Source organism: Oryctolagus cuniculus, chromosome 13, assembly GCF_964237555.1.
Source record: "Oryctolagus cuniculus chromosome 13, mOryCun1.1, whole genome shotgun sequence".
In the NCBI taxonomy this organism is placed as follows: Eukaryota; Metazoa; Chordata; class Mammalia; order Lagomorpha; family Leporidae; genus Oryctolagus; species Oryctolagus cuniculus.
Window position 1 is genome coordinate 63,175,362 of NC_091444.1, and position 25,713 is coordinate 63,201,074.

The 25,713-nt window shown below is 36.7% G+C and overlaps 1 protein-coding gene across 20 annotated transcripts in view; it reads right to left on the minus strand.

Annotated features, from left to right (window-relative positions):
- Nucleotides 1–25,713, minus strand: part of CEP170 (centrosomal protein 170) — a 152,099-nt gene that overhangs the window by 42,741 nt on the left and 83,645 nt on the right. For 19 of the 20 annotated variants that reach the window (XM_070055598.1, XM_070055596.1, XM_070055603.1 and 16 more), the window contains 3 exons: nucleotides 16,144–16,293; nucleotides 12,010–12,136; nucleotides 5,989–7,821 (listed from right to left, as the gene is read on the minus strand). In XM_070055598.1, the coding sequence (XP_069911699.1) occupies nucleotides 5,989–7,821; nucleotides 12,010–12,136; nucleotides 16,144–16,293 (2,110 nt within the window). The remainder of the gene's footprint in view (nucleotides 1–5,988; nucleotides 7,822–12,009; nucleotides 12,137–16,143; nucleotides 16,294–25,713) is intronic. The other variant, XM_051820779.2, reaches the window with a different exon arrangement.

Here is a 25,713-nt window from a genome sequence, read left to right on the forward strand (position 1 = left end):
AAGTCAGAAGACAAATTAATGCAGACACTTCACTACTGTAATATGAAAATCAAACATACAGCTCTTTGTGAAATATAAATAAAGGTAAAAAAAAACAGAAAGATAATGGCTAATTCATAGTAAACCTTACAAGGGCAGGGACCATGTCTATTTAATCCATCTATATACCTACCACTTAGTGAGTATCTGGCTAGCTAATGTTTAAGAAACAGTTCTCAATAAATGAAGAAATACCTATACACAGATCATATGTTCTCAAAGCATAAGATATTTTTGGCAATTAGAACTTCACACCTGCTATAAATTCCAACTGCCATTAATACTACGAGATTTTTCTCTCCATCCCTTCTGTTTAACAGAAAAAGATTCCAACTTGCCTAAGTTGGGGAAGTCTACAATTCCCTCATCTTTCTCCACTAGAATTTTAAAGCTTTCCTGTCTTTGTTTTTTCTAAAAATTATTTTGCCTAGGGTTCTCTAAGACTTAGTTGTCTCTTAGATAAAACTTACATATACAGCCAACAGTGTTGGCTTAAGATATACAAAAATCTGTAATCAGAATATGCCATAATGAGAGCCTACACATTTTTTTTTTTGATTCACAATCCTATTTGGAACTAGTTCCATAGGTATCAGAGCATGAAGATAATGCAAAAAGTTTATGGCTCTTTCTTAAAGTGTATATAAACACATACACAGAATTCTATGTAATTAATCAATGATTATTTGAATGGTGACAAATATAATTTATATTTTCAACACTATAAGATAATCAACAGACAAAACTTTTACCATGGTGGAAAGTTACTCATTTCTGGATATATGAAAATTCCCATGAATTAAAGTAACCCTGAGACTAGAACACAACTTCAGAAAAAAGTTTAGAAACAAGAGAAAAGGCATTTTAGAAAAAAATCAGAAACACAGCAAATTTATATTTTTTCAATAAAGGTACTTCATTAAATGATAAATATGTGTTTGACATCTTATGTTATTATTCATCAATAAAAAAGGTCATTTCTTAGATCAAATTTCATTTTTTTGATTGGGAACTATGGTCACCATACCTATTAATTGAATATCGCTTGGAGATAAAAAATAAAACCAATAACAAAGAGTTTTAATAAATTTCAGAATAAATGAAAACGTAAGTAAATCTGATAAAACTAAGGTAGCTAATTTTCAGGTAATCTAGAAAGAATGGTATCAATGGTTGATACACTTCACGAATAGCACATTACAAGAACTCGTAATGAAAACTAAGTATATGTGCTATTAATGTATGGTAAATGTCAGATGACTACATATACATATACATATATATGTACAGCTAGATTAGAATTAACTTTTAATAGTCTGAGACTTGGGAATTCTAAAGCAATTACATTTTGAACAAACAAATTAAAAGCAAATTTCCTTTACATAAACTTTTCTCCTATGTAGGTCTATGTAGAAGTCAGAAGAGTAAAGCTTTTAATAATATCTTAGAAATATATTTTAAAACATAAATAAAGTATGTATTTTAACAATTAAAAGATAACATCATTAGGTGTTATTCTCTTACAACTCAGGATAAAAAGAGAAGGATATAGTGGAAAAGTGAAAATGTTAATAAACTTTTAAGTGTTTTACTAAGGGTCATCTTTATCAATGGAAAACATACACATGGCGTACCACAAAGAACAGCTCATGTTATCTCTGTATGCCACTTAGCCTATGTAACAGGCAAAGAGTAGAACTGACCAAGAAAGTTTAATGCCAGGACCTCTAACCCTTTATTTCTCAAAGAATTTCTTTCAAAACATTTGCTTTCCTAATCTTTGCTTCCAAACTATTATCAGCTACATATTTTATCTGAAGAAAATTTCTTATTATCTGGTAATTCAGATAGCCAAACTTCATGTTAGAATGGTTTTAATTTTCTCCCCAAATCTACATATTTCACAGAATTTGGAACCTTTAGATACCAGATCATCTAAATTCTTCAACTTACAGAAAAGACAGACTCAGAGAAGCCTTCCCTTACTTAATCAAAGAATAATCAAGTTGTACTCACTCCCAGAGTTCAAACTCATTCCCTGCTTTATCTTTTAGATGTTTATTTATTTGAAAGGGTTACAGAAAGAGAGGAGACAGATGGAGATCTTCCACCCCTTGGTTCACTTCCCATAAGATTGTTAACAGCCAGGGCTGGGACAGGAGCTTTATCTCCCATGTGGGTGGTATGGGATCAAACACTTGGGCCATCTTCCACTGCTTTTTCCAGGCCATTAGCAGGGAGCTGGATCAAAAGTGGAGCAGCTGGAACAGGAATCAGGGACCATGTTCATTGCGTGCAGCAGCTGTAACCAATATGCCACACAATTTGCCCCTGTCTATTTATTAATTTTAGGGGAAAAATCCCTGATAATGTTCTGTTTTGGCCTTTGACCTGCAAGAAGAAATAACTCAAGCTATGCATTACCAATCCTTAATTTCTACTGTCTATAAATTTTGAGGATTGGTATAAAAAAGGGCAGTAAACATTCTAAAAAAAATTCTAAGGATGTTAAAATAATGATTTTTTTCTAAAATATATAGTTAATACATGATGAAAATCAACTACTTTATTTGGATAATTCAGGGTACTTAATTTTAATTATACTTTTAAAAAATAAATCTGAATATTTCAATTATAACTTGAAATTGAAAAATCTGAAAGAATTTGGAAGGAACGAAAACAACCAGTTAAACTTCTGGAAGCATATTACATTAGAGAAACATAAAAGAACTCTTTTCCTTAATGTTGCTATAATATAGATTTCTAATCTTCTATTTTTTACCTTATACATTTCTGTAATATTTCATAAAGACATAGTTTAAAATATGGCATTTGAAATATTACATAATTATTTTTATACATGCCAAGTTGCACAATATCACAGGTGTTAGGTTTAGATAACTGCAAGACCTTTAAAGTATACACTGTATACGGCAACACAGATCAGTATAATTTACATTCTTTTAAATAGTATTTCAAAAGTTAAAATTTTTATTTTTTTCTATTCAAAACAACATAATTAAGTAGAAATGACATAATAACAAGGACACCTCAATTAGCAAAATCAAACAGGTATGTTTGCTTTTTTGTTTTAACACTATATACTTCATGTAATTATTGTGGTATGTTTCCACCGACTGGAAGATCCTCACCACTGTCTTTCTACATAAGATACAATACTATATAAGGCTTCCTGAGAGAATCTGAATACATAACCCTGGGTCAAAATGTAACTTTAGGCCCGTAAAGTGAAACCTAGAACATGCACTGGGTAAAACATCAGAATTACAAATAGTGAATAATACTGAAATCTTTATGTTGTATGTATATACTGATTTTGTATATACTCCTAATAATAATATAATAGATTCCGGCCATTTTCTGAAAGCATGTATGTAACTAGGCACTCAGACTATTTCTTAGACCTAAAATAAATGTGGCTGAAAAGCGAGAGGCTGAGGACTAAAAAAGTCTTGAATTTTCTTCCTGCCCTGCCATAGTTACAAGATTGACCAAGGCAGAAGCTATAGTTTCAACATCATTTGGCTTCCAAATGCATACTTTAAATCCCAAAGTCATAAGCTAATGGCACTAAGAGGGCGAATTTAATTCAATTATGATATTTAGGAGTGAGCCTTGTGAGAGAGGTCCTTAGGCCACTGGAGTTGTGTCCTTGGAAGGTTCTGACAAGCAGACTAGCTATAAAAACCTGAGTTGGGCCCAGCTGCTCTCTCTGCTTCTTGGTCATAAGATCCTTCTAAGAACGCACACTATTGCCTCTGCAACCTTCACCAACACCAAACCAATGGAGCTGCAGAATCTTGGAATTAAACCTCCAGAACTATGAGCCAAATAAACATTTTTGTTTTACGAGATTCTTTGCCTCAGGCATTTCATTGTAATAATGAAAAGCTGACTAATAGAGCAGGTTATTTCATCCCCTGGCCTCAGTTCTCTTTAGTGAGTAACTCTTCCAGCTCTTAAAAATCCTTGATTCTAATTATTTAATATACTGCAAAATAAGTATGAAGGTCAAAATCATGTACCTTAATTTTCCCTAGAGAATTTCATTAAGAAATTCAAGATTCTTTTTGAACACAGAAATCTGAATGTTTATCAAGTTCTATATTCAAGAAGCAGAAAATTACATTGATATATATGCATGTATATACATGTATGTGTGTGTATATATATATACACACATACACATACACAGCATTTTACAGTTTTTTCTTAGACTTGCAGGAATAATCATGGTTGGCTTGCACCTCAAACCCCTCATGCTAAACACTGAGGAATAAAACCAGAGCTAGTCAACCAGCACAGAAGAGCTGCTTCAGGCTACTAGCTAATATACAACTTAAACTATGACATATGTTAAGACAGGTGAATAAATATTTTAATGGGTTTAAATGAGATGAACTGATAAAACACAAGTGGTGTGGCAGCAGATGAAATTTTATCAGAGTACACACCACAAAATGCAGCACAAAGGAAATGTGAATTGAAGAGGTATAGCCATAAGGAACAACAAAATAACAATACTGGGTAAACATAAACCAAAAGACAGCAGTCCGTTTGAAAACACTTGGCAATAAATTCAGGAACCACAAACCAAAGTTTACAGTGTGCCTAAAAGGACTGTGATAGTAAGGAAAGTGTTATCTATTCTTTTTTGGAAACATGATTACATGTAACATTATTAGATATGTAGCTTCACACTATATGCCACTGCTACCACAGACTACAACTATCATTACCAAACCTACTGACCAACAGAGAGAAGGAAAGGTAAAGGGGTGGAGGAAAAGTGGCAGCAGAGAGGGAAGGAATAAAAGGGAAATAATAACATATGCAAAGTACCATTACTTTTGAGTCTTCTAGGATGTATCGTGGTAGATGTAAAACCAAACCAAAATAAAAAGCAAGACTATGTACCACCTTTTCCTCCACTCTTAAGACTTAGGGACCACTCAGATGTTTGTTGACTGGTAATAGTCATAAATCTCCAAGTCATTTAACAGCTGGACTCCTCCATGGGTCCTTTCAGCCACGCCCATACACAAGGCTGATTATGAAGTAATGAGACCATGCTCACAGCAGATACATAAAAATCCACCTCATTACTCTTTGGTCACATATGTATTCTCAATGGTTTCAACTCATAATATGTGGTAGTACATAGACAAATAAGCAGAAAGCAGTTAAATTCTGGTGGGGAGTAAGTGGCTTCTGCAGTTATTGCATTCAATTACAGCTAATTACTACAGTTAAGTGGTGTAACAACACTTTGTGAGAAAATGCTCACAACCAGTTAAATTTCTACAGCCCAGTTTGACCCACATGTTCTTAGTAATCGCCCCACGGATCAATCTTCTTTCACTGAAATAAATCAAGAGTTAGTTTTTCACCTTCACCAACCATAAACAGACTTAACTTTTGAAAATGAAAGTAAAGGATAAAAAATATTTCAAAATAAGCAGATTAAAAAAAGTAAAATATCAATTATTTCAATTACTCTGAAGGGACTAACAAAGGATATACTGCTTTTCTTCAGGTTCATGTGGTTTTGAATTATGTGAGGATATTTAGAGGTTAACACATGCTTTTAGAAGCACAATGTTAATTCCTATTAAAACTAGTTAATAACTCCCAATCTAGTTTTGACACACAAATCCAGTTGTGACCAACTGGAAAATTAAAATTCTTAAATTAGTTAATGAATTTCTAATTTTGAAATCACTATTCTACTGCATATCATGGACTGAAAATGCAACTTCCGAATTTTCCAGTTACTAAGTTAAATAACATTTTTATACCAAAAATTATCTATATCATAACTTTCTATTGAATATTCTGGAAAGACAAAAATTAGAAATTTAATTTTTTTAAAAAGGAGCCCCAAACATAGAACATGTTAATGCTACTAAAATTTTGGATTCAATTTACCTGAAGGAGAGCCATGAGTTGAGGTCATACTTTTGACCTTGGAGTCTGAGAGTCGAGAGATACTGTTAGCTCTAATTCTAGGAGAAAATTTATCTGATGGCACTAATCTGGCTCCACTTCTAATGATGGCTTCTGCAGTTCGTGAAGAGGCACTACTTCTAGATATTGTTGCTTCAGAGTCACTACGAGCCGATAATGAGCCAAGCCTTGTTCTACGAGGCTGAGCTAACAAATCAATCCTGGAGATATTTCGCCTTCCTGTGGGAGGTTTTGATGTGGAACTTGTTGTGGATACTTCAGAAGCAACGGATGCTTTGTCGGCATCAGCAAGTTCACTATCTGAAGCTTCACCCAGTCGTGCTCTGCGCAAAAGGGAAGTCCTGGTAGGTCGTGGCCTCGGAAGGGTGGTTGATTTACTGGATGAACCAGATGCTACAGGAGAAATCTTAGACTTTGTTACTTTGCTGCCTTCCAGTTTGGAAGGACCATGTTCATCAGTTGAGGTAAGGGCAGTCCTTCCATGAGATTTACAAGAGTAAGTTTCCTGATCAGATGACATAATATCAGAAATGGCAGAATGAGGTACACTAGAGGTTTGATCATCATCTGTTAAATCTACTGAAGGCTGCCGCATTCTTCCACTGGATTGCACAAATTTACGACCATCTGCTCTTGAACTTAAATCTGCAGATCGACCTTTCGTTTTCTTTTCAATTTTATCCCTAGCACCTGAAGATGATGATTTTGTAACATCTTTGGAAGGAGAACTTGTGGAACACCTATCTTTATAGAGACTAGTGAAACTCTTCCGTTTTTGGGTTGACTTTCTTTCAGTCTCTCCAGTAACCAGACTGATTGTACTAGCTGTATCCACATCAGATTCTGGTGAAATAGAATTGTCTCTATTGTAACTGGGAGTATCTGGGCCTTCATCAGTTTTATTATCTTCACGCAGTTTAGCTTCTAGAAAAGCCATTACCGCTTCTGTGTCTTTCAGAATAAGGGTTGTATCCATACTAGAATCAGTATCCAAAGAGTCACTTCTTTCTCGTAACCGATTTGCAGCTGTCAGGGCTAAGGAAGGGGGAGTCGATGATGTCTGTTTATTTATGTGGGGAATAAGTTCTATGGGTATGTTTGGGGTAGGCTTCTCTATAGTGAAGCTCCCCTGTCGCACTAATGACTTGGAGGATTCCTTTTTTTCTCCTCCTTTTGAAGTCTGACTTTTCAGAATTTCCTCAGCTTTTCTTCTCTTGCTCTCACTTTGTGTCACCCTTTCTCCTTTGCTTGTAGAATGTCCTGCGATTTTTTCTTGAGATTGTGACTCCTGTCTCAAAGATTCCTCCCTACATTTATCTATCTGACCTGAAACACTTTTTGAAGACAATTTAGTAGGCGTCCACTGTGCCTGCTCCTTTTGTTCTTGTTGTTGTTGAATTTTAGCTAATGTTTGCTTCACCAAGGAAGTTTCCTTATCAGTTTCATTTTTCTCCTTTCCAGGAGAATGTCCTAACTGAAGCAGGGTTTTATTGTCTCCACCAGTTTTAAGAGTCTCACCATTTACTGTCCTGTTCATTTTATTGAGGCTTCTGTCGGCATCTTGTTTATCTTTCTGGTGCACCTGTGTAGGTGTTTCTTTTTCCTGAAGTTCTGTGTCTTGTTTTTCTCCGATCTCTGACCTCTGTGTTATAACCTTTGCTCTGGAGCTCTCAAGAGACTTCTCCTCATTTGGAAGTTGGGGAAGGGTCCGTCTCCTTCTCTCTCCCTGGCTAGCCAAGGAAGTTGTAGAGCCTGTACTTCTCATTGAAATGCCAGATTCACTGATATCTGTATCTATAAGATAAAAATCACAGATGGAATTAGAACAAAAAACAAAAACTAAAAGATAATATTAAATTAGATTTTTCAGTACAAGTTTTAAAATGACACAGGAACTAGCACTGTGACCAAGCAATTTTAAAAATATCGTATTATCAGAGTGCCTGGTCTAAAGTCCCAGTTCTTCTGATTCTGGCTTTCTACTAATGTAGACACTGGAAGGCAGCAGGTGATGGCCCAAGTACTTGGATCCCCGCAGCCCATGTTGGACACCTGGATTGAGTTCTGGGATCCTGACTTTGGTCTAGCTCAACTGTGGCTGTTCCAAATGTTTAGGAAGTGAACCAGCAAATGGAAGATCTCTGTTTCTCTGCCTTTCAAATAAAAAAGGATAAAAAAAGCAAATACAGTGCATAGATTAATATTCTGCCTATTCATAGAAGATTTAAAAATGCAAACTGCATGAAATAAAAATTAAAAATTGGGGACAATACTGTAATGCAGTGGGTTAAAGCCACTGTCTGCTGCACTGGCATCCCATATGGGCACTGAGTCTCAACTGCTCCACTTCTGATCCAGCTGCCTGCTGATCAGCCTGGGAAAGCAGCAAAGGATGGCACAGGCACTTGGGGACCTGCACCCATGTAGAACTCTTGGCTCCTGGCTCCGGCCTGGCCAAGCCACAGCCTTTGTGGCCATTTGTGGAATAAACCAGCATATGGAGGATAGATCTCTCTCTCTCTCTCATTCTCTCTCTCTCTCTCTCTCTTTCAAACGGATAGATAAATCTTTAAAATTTTTTTTAAATTATCTGATCACTTTTCCTTTAACATTTTATTTTTAATTGACAAAACATATATATTGATGGCATACAATATGATGTTTTAATTAAATGTATACACACAGAATGGCAAACTCAAGCTAATTAACATATCCATTACCACATTCTTACCATTTTCTTTGTGGTGAGAACATTTAAAATGTAGTCACTTAGCAATTTTTAGCATACAATAATATATTGTTATTAATCATAGGCACCAGGTATACAAATGCCATCTGATCTTAAACCCACATCTGTGGTTCTTTTTCTTTCTTTTTCTTTTTTTGGTGCTTTTTATTTTAATATATTTTATAGAAGGAAAGTATAATATGTTTATTCTTGTTTTGTAATTTTCCACCCTTGAGGTTGGCTCAAGAAAACAGAATCCAACAGCATATTCATATTACACAGAGTCTGCCTAATATTATTTATTTTCTATAATTTCAATTAGATAGTAGAGAAGAACATATCTAGTTTTTAGCAAGCATTGCTATCCACTTGAAAAAAATGACAAGTTTGGATTTCTTAAGTAAAATGGAAAATGAAAAACTTGAACAACTTTTTTCAATCTAAAGCTAACTAAACTTTTTTTTCTAAAAAATACTCATTCATTTATTGGAAAGACAGAGTTACATAGAGGAGGAGAGGCACAAAGGGAGAGAGAGAGATCCTCAATCTGCTGGTTTGCTCCCTAGATAGCCAGGCCAAAGCCAGGAGCCAGGAGCTTCTTCCAGGTCTCCCACATGGGTAGCAGGGGCCTAAACATGTGGGCCATCCTCCACTGCTTTTCCCAGGCCTTTAGCAGAGAGCTGGATCAAAAGTGGAGCAACTAGATATAAACTGGTGTCCATATGGGATGCCAGAATTGCTGGCAGCAGCTTTACCTGCTATGCCACAATGCTGGCCTTAAAAATAATTTTTAATTTTAAGTATAAATAAAGATAATAGATAGTACATGCCCCAATTTTAGAAACTGTGGGTCTTACATAGTGTTCTGGCATATTAAGACCATTAACAGAAACAACCACTTTCCTTATTCAAATAAGTAGATGCCAATGAGAAAATACATACTTTGATATTTCCAACTGAGAATGAATCAGGAGATGCTTAGTATTAAAAATATAATGTATTCCTGATAAAACAGACATATCTTCTCAGGAAAATATAAATTAACATATAAAGCATTCTGGGCCGGCACCGCGGCTCACTAGGCTAATCCTCCGCCTTGTGGCGCCGGCACACCGGGTTCTAGTCCCAGTTGGGGCGGCGGATTCTGTCCCGGTTGCCCCTCTTCCAGTCCAGCTCTCTGCTGTGGCCAGGGAGTGCAGTGGAGGATGGCCCAAGTGCCTGGGCCCTGCACCCCATGGGAGACCAGGAGAAGCACCTGGCTCCTGGCTTCGGATTAGCGTGGTGCGCCAGCCGCAGCGTGCTGGCCGTGGCGGCCATTAGAAGGTGAATCAAAGGCAAAAGGAAGACCTTTCTCTCTGTCTCTCTCTCACTGTCCACTCTGCCTGTCCAAAAAAAAAAAAAAAAAAAAAAAAAAAAAAAAAAAACATATAAAGCATTCTAATCTTCTAGGTATAAATGAGGGGAACACACTAAATCTAGCTTTTCTGTGTCTTTTGTTCCCATTATAATTCTGAAAATGTAACATTTAAATATCACTGTGATACAATGGGGAAAATACTTAACAAATTGGCAATTTAAGTTTAATTTAAGTTAGAAATTAAACATATCCTATTTTGTTTATTCTTGCATGTGTAATATCACCTCTATTTTTCTAGTCCTCCTCACAAGGTCATGCTTCAAATACACACCCAATGTATGCACAACAAGAATACTTCCAGAATTTAAGTGGGTTTACCAGTTTATCTAAATTCATTTAGGGCATTATAAAATGAAAATGTGAGCATGAAAAAGAATTAGTCCATTATTTTTTATAACAAAGGTAGAGTTTTGCTTCTCTTTTTTTGTTTTCTTTTTTTTTAAGAATTTTGCTTCTCATATCTAATACTTAATAATTTCTTACTTATTCCACAATGTGGACTAAATCAAGCTAATTAACATATACATCATCTCAATTACTTAACATCTTTTATAGTGAAAACAACTAAAATTTACTCTTAGCGATTTCGAAATGTACAATTCTCTATTACTAACTGTTCACTATCCTGTGAAATAGATACCTAAAAATATCTAAATTTCTTTTTTCTGAGATTTTGTACCCTTTGACTATAATCTCATTTTTCCCGAGAGTCTCATTTTTAATTAAGAATGTAATTAAATGACTCTAAAATAGAAATTATTACAGGCATGCAATTTCACTCTTCAAAAAAAATATTTATTTACTTATTTGAAAGGCAGAGATACACAGAAAGAGAGAGAGAGAAAATCTTCCATCCGCTGGTTTGATCCTCAAACAGCCACAACCATCAGAGCTAGGCCAGGCCGAAGCCAGAAGCCAGGAGTTTCTTCCAAGTCTCTCAAGAGGGTTCAAGGGCCAATCTCTTAGGCCATCTTCTGCTGCTTTCCCAGGTGCATTAGCAGGGAGCTGGATGGGAAGCAGAGCAGCCGGGACTTGACCAGGTACCCCTATGTGATGCCAGCGCTGAAGGTAGGGGCTTTATTTTCTATGTCACAGCACCGGCCCCAGTAATTTCACTTCTTTTAAAGAAATTTTATATTTCAGCTCACAAAAATATAAATCACACTACACAAATTTGTAAGATAAATTGTATAATTTTTAATCAAATATATGACATGAATATCTGTGTGTTTATGAAAGCAATAGCTGAGATCTCTTTTTTTGGGTCTTATTTTTAAATTTTCATTTATATATATATAAAATATATATAAAATCATATAAATGTTTCAGCTACAAATTATTTCCTTATCTTCAGTTAGGATTATACTTCAATATTTGCAACATTATCAAAATAAAAGCATATTATTCTCAAATGTAAGGGTAATAAAAATTTTCATTTAAAACGACAAGGTTTTAAAGCCAAACTTGAAATAATAACAGAAATTTGCAACTAAAAGGAAATGTACCTCAGAGTGAACTATTAAATTCCAGTAACTGTACATCTGTCTTTAGGAAGTTTCAACTTATGAAGTCTACAAAATTTTTTAAGGAAAGAAAGGTTTTTTCCCCCCTGCTTAAATTCCCTTAAAATATAAAATACCTAATAAAAATCAGCTTTTCACTTCTAACAAATATCATACACCTAGTATAAGCACTACAGTAAGTAAATTTTTATTTAGGCTTAGTTTATTGCTCACTATATAGATTTAGCTTTCCAACAAAAACAAAACTCTGATATATGATTCACAAAAGAAAGGGGTGGGGGAAAAGGATAAATGAAGGGAGGGAGGGAAAATACCATTCTCAAAAGGAATAGGTGCAGAAAATTCCATTATCCTTTCTTCTTGATCATGCCTTGTATGATTAGCAGCCAAGCTAGCCCACTGTGAAACCCAACGTTTGCTTCCAGATGAAGATATACCTTCCTAAAGGTGAAAAATAAGACAATGAAACAATGTAGTCTGGTCAAATTTGATTCTCACAAAAGAACATTTCATTTAGTCCCATTAACACATACAAAGCCACAATTAAATCTCACCTTGCTATTTTATCATTTATTAAATTTCCTCATAAATAAAATAAAGATTATCTAGGTATCCCTTTTAACAATACTTTATTATTACTATAAATACAGTGTAATTTTCTCTACTTTTTAAATACTAACAGCTAGAACCCTTGGAGCTTAAACTTTACTGGACTGCTAGATGAGCTTATCTGTATATCACAGGTTTGTGGCCAGAGCAGCAGAATTAGTTCTGCTCCATTATGGGGAATAGGAGGTCTAAAGGTCTACTCCCAAATGATTCTTCAACCTTCTAGGAAGGAAGACTGGTTCCGGGGTATCAGGAAGTATTAGATTGTCTTGCTCATATCCTCAGGGATTTCAAAAACAAAACTTCAGACTTCTCTCTAAAACACTTTAATATTTCCATAAGAAGCTAGAAATCAATCTGAGAATTCTACAACAGTCTAAACCTAGACTGGCCCCTGTCTAGATCTCTCACTAAAGCAAGTACTTTTCAAACCCTTCCAGTCAAACATGAAATAGAATTTAAGGGGATGATGATGTGGTGCAGCAGTTTAAGCCCCCACCAGCAATGCTGGCATCCCACATAAGCACTGGTTTGAGTCCTGGTCACTCCACTTCTAATCCAGCTCCCTGCTAATGTACCTGGGAAAGCAGTGGAAGATGGCCAGTATTTGGGCCCCTGCCACCACATGGAAGACCCAGCTAAAGCTCCTGGCTTCTGCCTGGCCCAGTCATGGCCATTGAGGACATCTGGGGAGTGAACTCCCTCTTTCTCCCTCTACTTAACTCTGCCTTTCAAATAAATAAATAAATATTTTTAAAAGAATTTAATTTATCATATGGTCCCAAAGACTTATTGATATACATTGGTAATTCTTAAGACCAGGGTACTCCAAACATTTAATATCAAAGAGGAGTATAGGAAAAAAAAAGTCACCACAAATATCATCTCACTAAAAATGATTTCATATTGAAGCTAGAATGACAAACGGGATGGAAAGCTATGATAGAATCTTTATTTTGAATTGTTAAAAGCAAATATTTTAAACAAAGCATACTGATAATGTAAAGGTTTCATTCCGAATACATGTACAATTTTAAGAATAGTAGGTTAAAATAGAAGTACAGGGGCTGGTGCTGTGGCATAGTAGGCTAATCCTCTGCCTGTGGTGCCAGAATCCCATATGGGTACCGGTTTGTGTCCCGGTTGCTTCTCTTCTGATCCAGCTTTCTGCTAATAACCTGGGAAAGCAGTGGAAGATGGCCCAAGTGCGTGGGCCCCTGAACCTACATGGGAGACCCAGAAGAAGCTCATGGCTTTGGATTGGCCCAGCTCCAGTGGTTGTGGCCATTTGAAGAGTGAACCAGCAGATGGAAGGCCTTTCTCTCTGTCTCTCTCTCTTTCTGTCTGTAACTCTGCCTCTCAAATAAATAAATAAATAAAATCTTTTTTTAAAAAAGTACAGTGCATGATATATATACAACGAAGTCTAAGGATACCAAAGGCTGCTGAATCCTTTTTCCTTCAAGGTTTTGTGCTACCTTCCCACATATGTGAGTACCAAGCTACTCACTCTAAAAATATTCACAAGAGTGGGTTTCACTGACACATACTTATATACAATCATTCTGTCAAGAATGTTCTCATGGTCTGTTAGGTGACTGCTGCAAAGGCAGGAATATCCTAGAGCTATTTAAATTTTACCCAGCATGGGCTAAGGGAAGAGAAGTGAGGAGAGAGTCTATTTAAAGTCACATTCATATGGCCGGCGCCATGGCTCAATAGGTTAATCCTCCACCTTGTGGCAACGGCACACCGGGTTCTAGTCCCAGTCGGGGCGCCGGATTCTGTCCTGGTTGCCCCTCTTCCAGGCCAGCTCTCTGCTGTGGCCAGGGAGTGCAGTAGAGGATGGCCCAAGTGCTAAGGCCCTGCACCCCATGGGAGACCAGGAGAAGCACCTGGCTCCTGCCTTTGGATCAGCGCGGTGCGCCGGCCTTGGCGGCCATTGGAGGGTGAACCAATGGCAAAAGGAAGACCTTTCCTCTCTGTCTCTCTCACTGTCCACTCTGCCTGTCAAAAAAACAAATAAATAAATAAAGTCACATTCATAGTGCTGGTCCTGGATTAATCAGAATACCTCAACAACTATCACCTTCTATCAGTAAGTAAATGAAACATTCTGTGAAACAGAAACCAAGATAAAATTTTTCCATATCAAGGAAGAATAAACAACATCACTTTTTTCAGGAGATGGCAGATGGTAGAACAATTTTTACATGAATAATGAAACACAAAGGATCACTTACCTATTTATAAAGTATTTTATTTATTTTTCATGTAAATGGAATGTGTGATTTATATTTATGTTAATATTTCTTTTATTTATATTTTATATTTATTTACCATTTATGTATTATAAATTAGCTCATTTTCTGAGAGGCAGTATAGCTTGAGTACAAGAATGAGTTGAAAAATCAAGGTTGCTTAAGGTTCAAATTCTGGCTATTCTTTAAGAATAATTTAAGAGCTTGACAAAGTTAACTTCTATGGACTTCAGTTTCTTCATGGCACACACAAAATTTCCACTGAAAGTTAACACTTATCTGAATATATAATAATGAATATTTCTGACACAAATGTTTTATAGTTCTTTTTGACACATTAATGTGAAATGAAACTCTAGTATCATTTCCAGTAAGAGAGCAAATACTGCTTAACTACATCAGCAAGTACCATGCTGGGTGCTTTATGAACGTCAATGAATTCTCCATTAACAAGCTTTTATCAAAAATACCACTTGCACAGAGAAGAAAGTTGAAAACAGAAGAAAAGTGACTAAGTAAAAGGTACTCAGCTAGAAAGAGTTCTGGGATTTGCATTCAGGTGGTTCTAGGTCTGCTATGAGGGTACTTCAAAACATTCAAGGAAAAATGGAGTCAAAAAGTAAGTTTATTCTGGTACAAAAAAAACTTTTAAAATTTACGCGCAGTTTTTCCGTAACACGTATACTCCAAGAATTTTCTGATGATCCTTCAAATACCACACTGACTCCACAGTATCTTAACCATGCCATATTTAATTAATTGTATATTATACAAATTACATCATGAGGTGTTCTGCCCTGGCACTTATTAAGAAATATAAGTTGTGGCTGGCGCTGCGACTCACTAGGCTAATCCTCCGCCTGCGGTGCCGGTACACCGGGTTCTAGTCCCGGTTGGGGCGCCGGATTCTGTCCCAGTTGCCCCTCTTCCAGTCCAGCTCTCTGCTGTGGCCAGGGAAGGCAGTGGAGGATGGCCCAAGTGCTTGGGCCCTGCACTCGCATGGGAGACCAGGAGGAAGCACCTGGCTCCTGGCTTCAGATTGAAACAGCGCACTGGCCAGAGTGCGCTGGCCCTAGCAGCCATTTAGGGGGTGAACCAACAGAAGGAAGACCTTTCTCTCTGTCTCTCTCTCACTGTCTAACTCTGCCTGTCAAAAAAAAAAAAAAAAAAAAAAAAAAAAAAAAAGAAAAAGAAATATAAGTTGTATCTACCAGACAGGAACTTACACGTATTTCCAGGATAGTATACAGACTTTCTAATTTCAAATACATACTTGCTAGCAAGTATACACAGTGTGTAGTTCTTGTTTGGTCAAATAGAACAATGAGTTCACTGTTTACTGAAATGTATTGTTTTCCTCACTGACAAAAGAAACCAATTTAAAAGAACATAATAAAAACTGAAACTGAATTACTACAAAATTGCTTTAGGCATTCATTAGAAATGAAAAATGTGTGAAAATTTAGTTTATAGAAGTATTTTACAAGGAGATATACCAATTACTTTAAATAATGTAATTTATAAATAATAAAAATTTATACTTCATGCATGTGAAAAGCTCATGGAAAGGATGTATACCTCTGAACTGTGAAATCCAGGTGTGGTCAGTGGTTTTCTCTCCTCCATTACTACTGCAGCAGAATTGACAGCCCAATCTTTTATCAGATCTTTATGTTTTTCATTGATAATGGGCCTGTTATAATCCTGATTGTCATCTATTCCAAACACCTAGGAGGAAAATATTTATTTTCCAAATGAAAATGAAAAGTCTGAGCACCAGATCCAAGTACAGAGAGAGTCAAAGAGGAAAACATGTGTCATGGTTCATATAAATTTAACAATCCTTTTTAATATGTAGCAAATGTTCTATATGTTAAAAATATTCAGCATATGATATTGGATGTGTTAAAAGTTCTAATAATATTGTCAGATATTACACTAAGGCAAAAAGTTAGGAAAGAGTACTTCAGTTTATTTTCAGCTTATTTCTTTGCTTTATAATTTTTCAGAAGCATGTTGAAAAACTATAAACTCATTTTATCTGTTCTTTCTCCATCAGATATTTAACATTTATATGTATATGCATTAACTTATACATAAAATCTCCTTAAAGTATCAAAAGATTTTATTGTATGATCTATATTGTATAGCATAATTGTCAAAATTTTATTTGCCTAATAATTACTTAATGAACTTTGTTTTAAATACAGATTCCTAGGCCTACTCAAAGAGATCAGGTTTTTCATAAGCAGGTTGCCAATTATCTACATTCAGAGATCAAAAACCATGTGCTTTACTTATGTGAAGGGCTTCAATCTTACTCACTTTCTGGCACATAAGCCCTGGATTTTGCCAAATAGACTGAAAAAAGATTTAACTACATAAACTTTAACATTCCATTTTAAAATTCCATCTCCATTTTCTTCCCAATGGTACTTTCTTCTTAAATTGACACATAATATTCATACATATTTATGAGATATGGTGTACCCTGTATATGTATACAAAGGATACAATATATGTATACAGAGTATGGTGAGTAAATCAAGGTAATTAGCATTTCCAGCTCTTCAAACTTTTAGCATTTATATGTATTAGAACCTCTTCAAACTCTTTTCATCTAGTTAGTTAGAAATACATAATAAATTGTAGACTTGGTTCTTTATAACTGTTAGCTGTAGCTCTGATGACTAAAATCAAGAAAAAATATGCACTTGAATTAGCAATTTGTTCAAAGGATCTTTGTAACATAAGCAGGGAGTTTTCATTTTCTGTAAGAGAAAAATGCCTTAGAGTACACAATGTTTTGGAGAACTTTCCAATGATAACAGAATACTGCAATCTGATAAATTCTAAAGTTTACATTTCATAGATACCAGATTTTTAAATTTACTCACTTAAAAATTTAACCACTAGATGGCCATATTACACAGGACTTAATTCAAATAAAACTAATTTTTAAGAATCATGGTTTGCCAGCGCCGCAGCTCAATAGGCTAATCCTCTGCCTTGCGGCGCCGGCACACTGGATTCTAGTCCCGCTTGGAGCGCCGGATTCTGTCCCGGTTGCCCCTCTTCCAGGCCAGGTCTCTGCTGTGACCCGGGAGTGCAGCGGAGGATGGCCCAAGTCCTTGGGCCCTGCACCCCATGGGAGACCAGGATAAGTACCTGGCTCCTGCCATCGGATCAGCACGGTGCGCAGGCTGCAGCGCACCGGCCGCGGCGGCCATTGGAGGGTGAACCAACCGCAAAAGGAAGACCTTTCTCTCTATCTCTCTCTCTCACTGTCCACTCTGCCTGTCAAAAAAAAAAAAGAATCATGGTTTAATATTCTATTGAACTACTCAATGCTCTAATTATCTTTGCTTTAAGAGCACATTGTATATTATATTCTTTAAATCAAAGAAGAATCTTAATAATATATGGATGCACAGTGTACAGAAAACGAAAAAACAAAAATAGCTTTACTTTGTTAAACATGAGAATGAACTGTTTAACAATGAGAGTAAAAATAAAAATTTAGCACACCTGTATCCTCAACCTTCAATTACATTTGTAAATGACACAAATTAGAGCTATTCAAGTGGTGTCTGTCTTTAAAAAATTGAAAATAATTTCTAAGTCACTGGATTTCAAACTTAATGAACTTTATTTACCTCCTTTTACAATTATTAGAAAAAATTTAACTCAAGTTTGGCAATAGAAAGTAAAAACAGCCATATATAATTACTTTTTGTTTCTCTTTGGCATAATAATTTGGAAACCTTAAGAGGTTTTATGATTTGGTGATATTTAATTCTAATTCATACTCAAAATTTGATTTGCTCAAACATCCAAACACCAGCCATTTCAAATAAAATATAATTAACTTCTCCAATCATTTCTGATACAATCTTGAAATAATAAAAGACACAACAAAGAATGCATTGAGAAAGGGGGTCAAACTGAACATTACTTTTAAAGTATTAGAGATAGCTATAAATATCTCTGTTACAGAAGTTAAGATTTATTTCCCTTCTAAATAAATATTAAGGCCTACATTACTATGGGTAGAGAAGCCTTCAAATTTCAGATCTGCATTTTTACAGCATTTTTGAAAAATTAACTCTGAAAAGTGGTATCTATTCAAATATCTAGCTATAAAATATCCATTTGTGACAGCTTTCATGTGAAAATAAGAGGATGTAAACAGTTTAAAATGTCTATCACTTTAAGGCTATCATACTTTCCACATTTAAAAAAGTACAAACAGGAGCCAGTGTTGCCATGTAGTGGGTTAAGCCACCACCTATGAAGCCAGCATCCCATCTGGGTGTCAGTTCAATCCCCAGGTGCTCCACTTCTGATCTAGCTCCCTGCTAATGTGCCTGGAAAAGCAGTGGAAGATGACCCATGTGCCTGGGCCCTTGTACCCATGTGCAAGACCGAGGTGAAACTTCTGGTGGGGGCCTGGTCCAGCCCCAGCCATTGTAGCCATTTGGGGAGTGAACAAGCAGATGGAGGATCTTTCCCTTTCCCTCTCTCTCTCTCTCTCTTTCTCTCTCTCTCTAACTCTGCTTTACAAATAAAAAAAATTTTTTTAAAGTACAATTTGATATATGAGCTAATAACTGAATAGAACCAGAGTTCCTCAAAGCCAAGATCATATTTGCTAGGTTCTCTCATCTTTCATTCTAGATTGTATCCCTTGGGCTTCACTTCAATTACCAACTATAGACAGCTGTTAACATGTGCTCTTTTATGGACAACTGAAAAGATATTTCAAATGCAGCTTGTTAGCCACAGAGTCATGATTCTCTTCTCTTTCCCACTGTGACTCAGTCTCAAATCAAATTCCCACACTTGATATAATACAAAACTTTGGTCTCTCATCCAGTTAGGGACCTCTTCAGGTTTCTAGAAGTCTGTAGTGGAAAAGGAATGGATCAGACACCAAATTTAATGCCTCCTCTCCAGTAGAACCTCTCACCCCAATTTCATCAGGCAGTTTCTAATTCTTCCACGGTGGAGCTAAAGGAAAGAGTGCTGGCCCAGGAACAGAGAGTTTCTTCTTGAACTTGCATTGTCAGAGTTCTCTGGACCTGGCAGATGTTTAAAGACAATTCATTTATCTTGGGGGTAGGGAGCAGTTTGCATGTGGCCCTCTTTCCTATAGTTGCCTGGATCCAGATAGATAACCTTCTGTATGGGGAGTGACCTGTGATCCTTTGCATGGCCTCTGGACTTGGGGTAATAATACCCTTCACCAAGAACTTTGGAACATAGTCTCAATCCTTTATTTGGATTATGTGCCTATGATATTTGGCACCTGACTTTGAGATTTCACACCTATATCTCAGTGGTTCCTCTAAACAACTTTAACAACTTATTACTGAAGTATGGTAGTTATTATCTATAGGCCTACAGACTTTACAGGGGATTTAAAGATCTATATGAGGGAGTTGGATAACAGATACCAATTTGGAGTTAGATCACAGGAATAAGTTCCTAGTGTTACACAGCATAGTGGAGGTGATTATAGTTCACAATAACTTATTATATATTTTATGAGCAAATAGAAGACAGGAGTTCCAAGGCTCATCATAAAATAATGTCAGTGACTGCACTGATTTGTTTAGTATATACTGTATGTGTTTCCACCATAGCCCATAAATGTGTATAATCAGTTTAAAAATTAAAAAAAAAAAATGTGTGTTTTAGTTCTTGAGTAGGTTAAGTCTGTAAAAAGAGTTTTCTAAAAAAAAAAAGAGAGAGAAGCCGGCGCCGCGGCTCACTAGGCTAATCCTCCGCCTAGCGGCGCCGGCACACCGGGTTGTAGTCCCGGTCGGGGCGCTGGATTCTGTCCCGGTTGCTCCTCTTCCAGGCCAGCTCTCTGCTGTGGCCTGGGAGTGCAGTGGAGGATGGCCCAGGTGCTTGGGCCCTGCACCCCATGGGAGACCAGGAGAAGCACCTGGCTCCTGGCTTCGGATTGGCGCAGTGCGCCGGCCGCAGCGGCCATTGGAGGGTGAACCAACGGTAAAGGAAGACCTTTCTCTCTGTCTCTCTCTCTCACTATCCACTCTGCCTGTCAAAAAAAAAAAAGAGAGAGAGAGAAAAGTCACCTAAAAGAATCATGTAGGCGTGTTTTATAATTAAAGCCCAATTTCTGTAAGAACTAGACTATATTCACAGACCTCAGTTTTAAATTTAAAGAAACTACACATTTTCCAGATTATAACAGACTAGTGTATACAGTACAAGCCAAGCCTAAGAAAGCTGAACATTGACTTTTTCACTAATCATTATCATTAAAAATAATCATTATCATTTAAAAACTTATACTGCACAGAGAAAATTCACAGTTACCAGTTCTCACATTGGAGTGCCTGGAAGGGGACAATAGCGTAATATCAAACCAAAGAATACAGGGTCAGCTTTCTTATGGGTAAATATCCCACTTATTTAAAAATAAGAAAGAATAAAATTACATATAGTAACATCAGATAGAGGACATTTGCTTATTGTGATAGAAGTCAGAGACTGGTGTGAAAGAGGCTGAGGGAAGGGTAAAGGATTGTGCATAGAAGTATGCCAATACAAATGTAGGATAAATGGTAATTCAACAGCAATAGTTTTTAATCAGTTTAAAAATATCAAAATCAGTTGGAGTTCTAAAATCTATCTTCTCGCGGAAGTTTGAAACTAATGGTAGATTAAACACCAAACTTCTATAGCCTTATTTTAAAATAACAACTGAAGAATAGTGTTACATTATTGTATGAATCTTGCCAAGGTATTTAAGAAAAAAATGAAGTTTCAACTCAAGTGAGCAGAACATCTCTTTCTTCAGTGAACAAAGACTTCCCCGGATAAAAACAAGTTTGCTATCAGTGTATAACAATAGTAGAGGTTCTCCTGGTTTATGAAAATCATTTGACAAAAAATTACTGTAAGAACTATCCAGAATTCTATTCACTAATGTCAAGGGACTAATCAAGATCATTTAAGAGGATATATATCATAACATGCTTGTAAATTAACTTTTCAATTTAAAATCCAGATAAGATTGCTTGAGTTCCAGAAAAGGTGAGGGAAAGTACTTTATCACTTTTCATGGAACACAAATAAATATATGTATATAAACATTCATAATAGCATTATTCACAATAGCCAAAGGTAGAAGCAGCCTAAATGTCCATCAATGGATGGGTAATAAATGTGGTTTACCCCACAACAGTATATTATTTGGCCATAAAAAAGAGAATGAAGTATTGATCCATGCAACATCATAGATTAACCTTGCAAACATTATTCATAGGGAAAGAAGCCAGGCATACAAGGCCATATGTAGTATGACTTCCTTTCCAGAAAAAGCAAATCCAGAGACAAAAAGTAGATTAGTGGCTGCCAAGAAGCTGGTGGAGAAAGGAATGGGAAGTGAGTGCTTCATGGGTATAAGACTTCTTTTGGTAGTGATGAAAACGTCCTGAATTTACAAAAGTGCTGATGTTTTAAAACATTCTGAATGCACTAGAAGCCACTGGATTGTACATTTTAAATGGCTAAAATGTTTAGTTTTATATTCTATGAATTTTACCTACTTTTTTTTGAAAAAATGGAACCATCTTTTCCTATTCTTTCTGTGTACTTCTGAGTAAAAACATGTTCTCAAACCTTTGTCTTCTGTCTTAATTGATTAGGTATCCCTAATTCTTCCTACTCCTTAACCTTACAACACAGTCTCTTCCCTTCCCACACCTTTTTCTCTTAGCTCTTTCTTTCATATCTTTAAATTACACCCAGATTTCACCTATTGAGTCTAGAGTTAAAATGTCTAACTTCCCTCTCTTTTCCTTGCCATGCACTCTATCCTTCCATCCCTACAATCTCGCTGCTCATCAATCACCTCTTCTCATTTTCTTGCCAAACCAATTTATAAACTGAAATTTCTTAGCTAAGTATTGCTAGAAATTGAAAGGCAACTCTAGTGTTCTAATCAAGGCAAATCTGCTGCAACTTAAACAATTCATTTTCTTCTTATACAATCTGTATTTTTTGGATCCAACTTATTTTTTATTTTTAATTCTAATTAGTTTTTTTTATTTATTTGACAGGTAGAGATACAGACAGAGAGAGAGAGAGAGAGAGAAAGGTCTTCCATCCGTTGGTTCACTCCCCAAATGGCCGCCATGGCTGGCACTGCGCTGATACGAAACCAGAAGCCAGGTGCCTCTTCCTGGTCTCCAATGCGGGTACAGGGCCCCAAGACTTGGGCCAACCTCCACTGCACTCCCAGAGCTGGACTGGAAGAGGAGTAGCCGGGACTAGAACCCGGTGCCCATATGGGATGCCGGCGCTGCAGGCAAAGGATTAACCTAGTGCACCATGGCACCGGCACCAATTCTAATTAGTTTTTAACAGATTCAATGTAATAATGATGTTCCCTTCCTCCCTCCCTCCCTTTCCTCTGCCTTTTTCCCTCCCACCCTCTTTTCTCTTTTTTTCAATTTTTGAGCTAACATTTAAAATTTATATTACAGTAAAAGGCTTAACATTTATTATTAAAAGCTTAGGTTATATCACATATCAGGTACAAGACTGCACGTTTTAAGTAAATAAAAAATTTTGTTTCTTTAAGTACAAATATGACCTTTAGGGTTTAGAATCAGATTCTGAGCACAGATTTTTCTTGGACTGTCTGACTCACAGCTGTTGATGTACTTTATCCTGTGTTTCCCCTCCTGTTATAGCTCTCCTGCTTCTGGATTCTTTCCTACTACCTGTCGCCTATAGAACCAGCAAAGACCAGGACCTATAAGGCAACAAAATATGCTAACAAGAAGCATTTGAGGGGAGGTAAGTTGACACAATGGACAGGAATCAAAATTCAACACAGAAGAAGTATCTGGTAGAGCTTGTCTATGACTGGAAATGTATGAAGAGGAGAAATACTTCAGAGTCCAGAGTGCTCACCATTACACTATGGAACCCAGTTAGAGGAGAAATACTTCAAAGGATACAGCCTCAAACCCTCTATAATGACCAATTGTTTTTCTTGTCCATTTAGCATTTGGCTTTCTGATCTCACTATAAGTTATTTTCTCGTTCAACTTAGAAGGCTAGAAGTATTTCTGATGGGCTCTGCTTCCCTCAGTAGGATCTATTTGGATTAAGGAGTGAGGAGGAGAAACTCATACTGTGATGGTCTCTCTGGAAAGGTGGCTATTATAAAGATGTTGGGGGAAGGGAGACTGAGGAATATTATTTTTACGATAGGAGATAACTGCCTTTAATCCAGGGTGTCAGCAGCATTTTCTTCTTTAAAGTTTTTTATTTATTTTCATCTTATTTGAAAGACAGACAGACACCAAGAGAGACAAAGATGGAGAGATATTTTCCATCTGCTGTCTCACTCCCTGAATGCCTGGGAATGGGCCAGGCTGAAGCCGTAGCCTATAGCATCAGCATCCCATTCTGGGTGTGGGTTCAAGTCCTGGCTGTTCCACTTCTGATCCAGCTCCCTGCTAATGTACCTGGGAAAGCACTGGAATATGGCCCAAGAACTTGGATCCCTGCACCCACATGGGAGATCCGGAAGAAGCTCCTAGTTGCTGGCTTTGGCCTGGCCCAGTCCTGACTGTTGTGGCCATTTGGAGAGTGAACCAGTGGATGGAAGATTCTCTCAGTAACTCTGCCTTTCACATAAGTAAAATAAAATCTTAAAAAAAAGAAAAAGTTTTTGTGATTCCCCATTGCATTCAGCATGAAAAAAATCTAAAGTCCTGGGTTTGATAAATAGGGACATAAAATCTAGTCTAATCCCATCTCACAAAAGTAACTGTGACAGGCAGGGATACTGGAAACCAGCATACTTAGTGAAATAAGCCAGTCCTAAAAAGACAGATATCATACGTTTTCCCTGAGCCGAAGTAACTAATAGAGTACCTGAAATGTAATGACTATGAGAGAAATGGACATTTTGAGATTCATTGATTGTTTACTGGTCTCTTCTGTTGAGGAACTGTGTGTTGTTTTTTTGTTTTTTTTTTTTCCTTCATGCTATTTGTTGAACTCTTATTTACTGTGTGGTTAACTACACAATCACTAAGTAAACTGAAAATAGATCTTTGTAAAAATTAAAATAGGGAATGTGAGAGGGAGGAGGAAGTAGTTTGGGTGGGAGGGTAGGGGCGAAGTATCAGTATGTTCTTAAATCTGTATATATGAAATACATGAAACTTGTGTAACAAATAAATTTTTTTAAAAAAGTAACTGTGGTCCTCAACAAATCCCACTTACTCCTGTACATTTAAACAGATCATTCCATATTTTTAGAAAATACTTCTATCATGCCTATTATGGGGATAATTACAGATGTTTCAAAGTTAGCCCAGTTAGAAATCAAATTGAGAATACTTTATATGCTGACACTAGGTTCCTGCATTCATGCAAGTTTCATCTGTGTATGTATGTGCATGAGTGCATATGTGTGTCTTTTTAGGGGAGAGAAGAGGCAAATAAATAAACAGGGAACAGTAAAGTAGTGACAGAGCTTGTGCTTAAAATGAAACAAGCTGATGACAGCACCCCAGGAGTTTCTTTAGATTGGATACCTAAAGACTTGTCTCTGGAAAGGATGTTTAACCTGTCGTCTCCTCTTAGAAGCTATTGATACCTTCGCTCCAACAACTTAAGTCTTTTTTTTTTTTTAATGGAAAGGCTTTATTGGGAAACCCAGCAGGCTGGAGGGAAGGGACGAAGAAGGAAAGAGAGGAGCTAGCGAGGAGAGAAGAGAGACGAGAGGAGGAGAGGAGAGCAGACGAAAGGAGCCAAGAGAGCGCAACAACTTAAGTCTATCAAAACATTCAACATACTATTCTTAATCCATTTGTTTCTTCTTATATAATTATATACCAGTACATACCTCATTTCTTGAAGGAAAGAATTCAATCTTTTCAATTTGAATAATTTTCTCCTAACACAACACTTGGTACATACAGTCAATATTGAATGCAAACTAAATGGTCACCGCCTCGGCTCACTAGGCTAATCCTCCATCTGCGGCACTGGCACACCGGTTCTAGTCCCGGTTGGGGCGCCAGATTCTGTCCCGGTTGCTCCTCTTCCAGTCCAGCTCTCTGCTGTGGAGGATGGGTCAAGTCCTTGGGC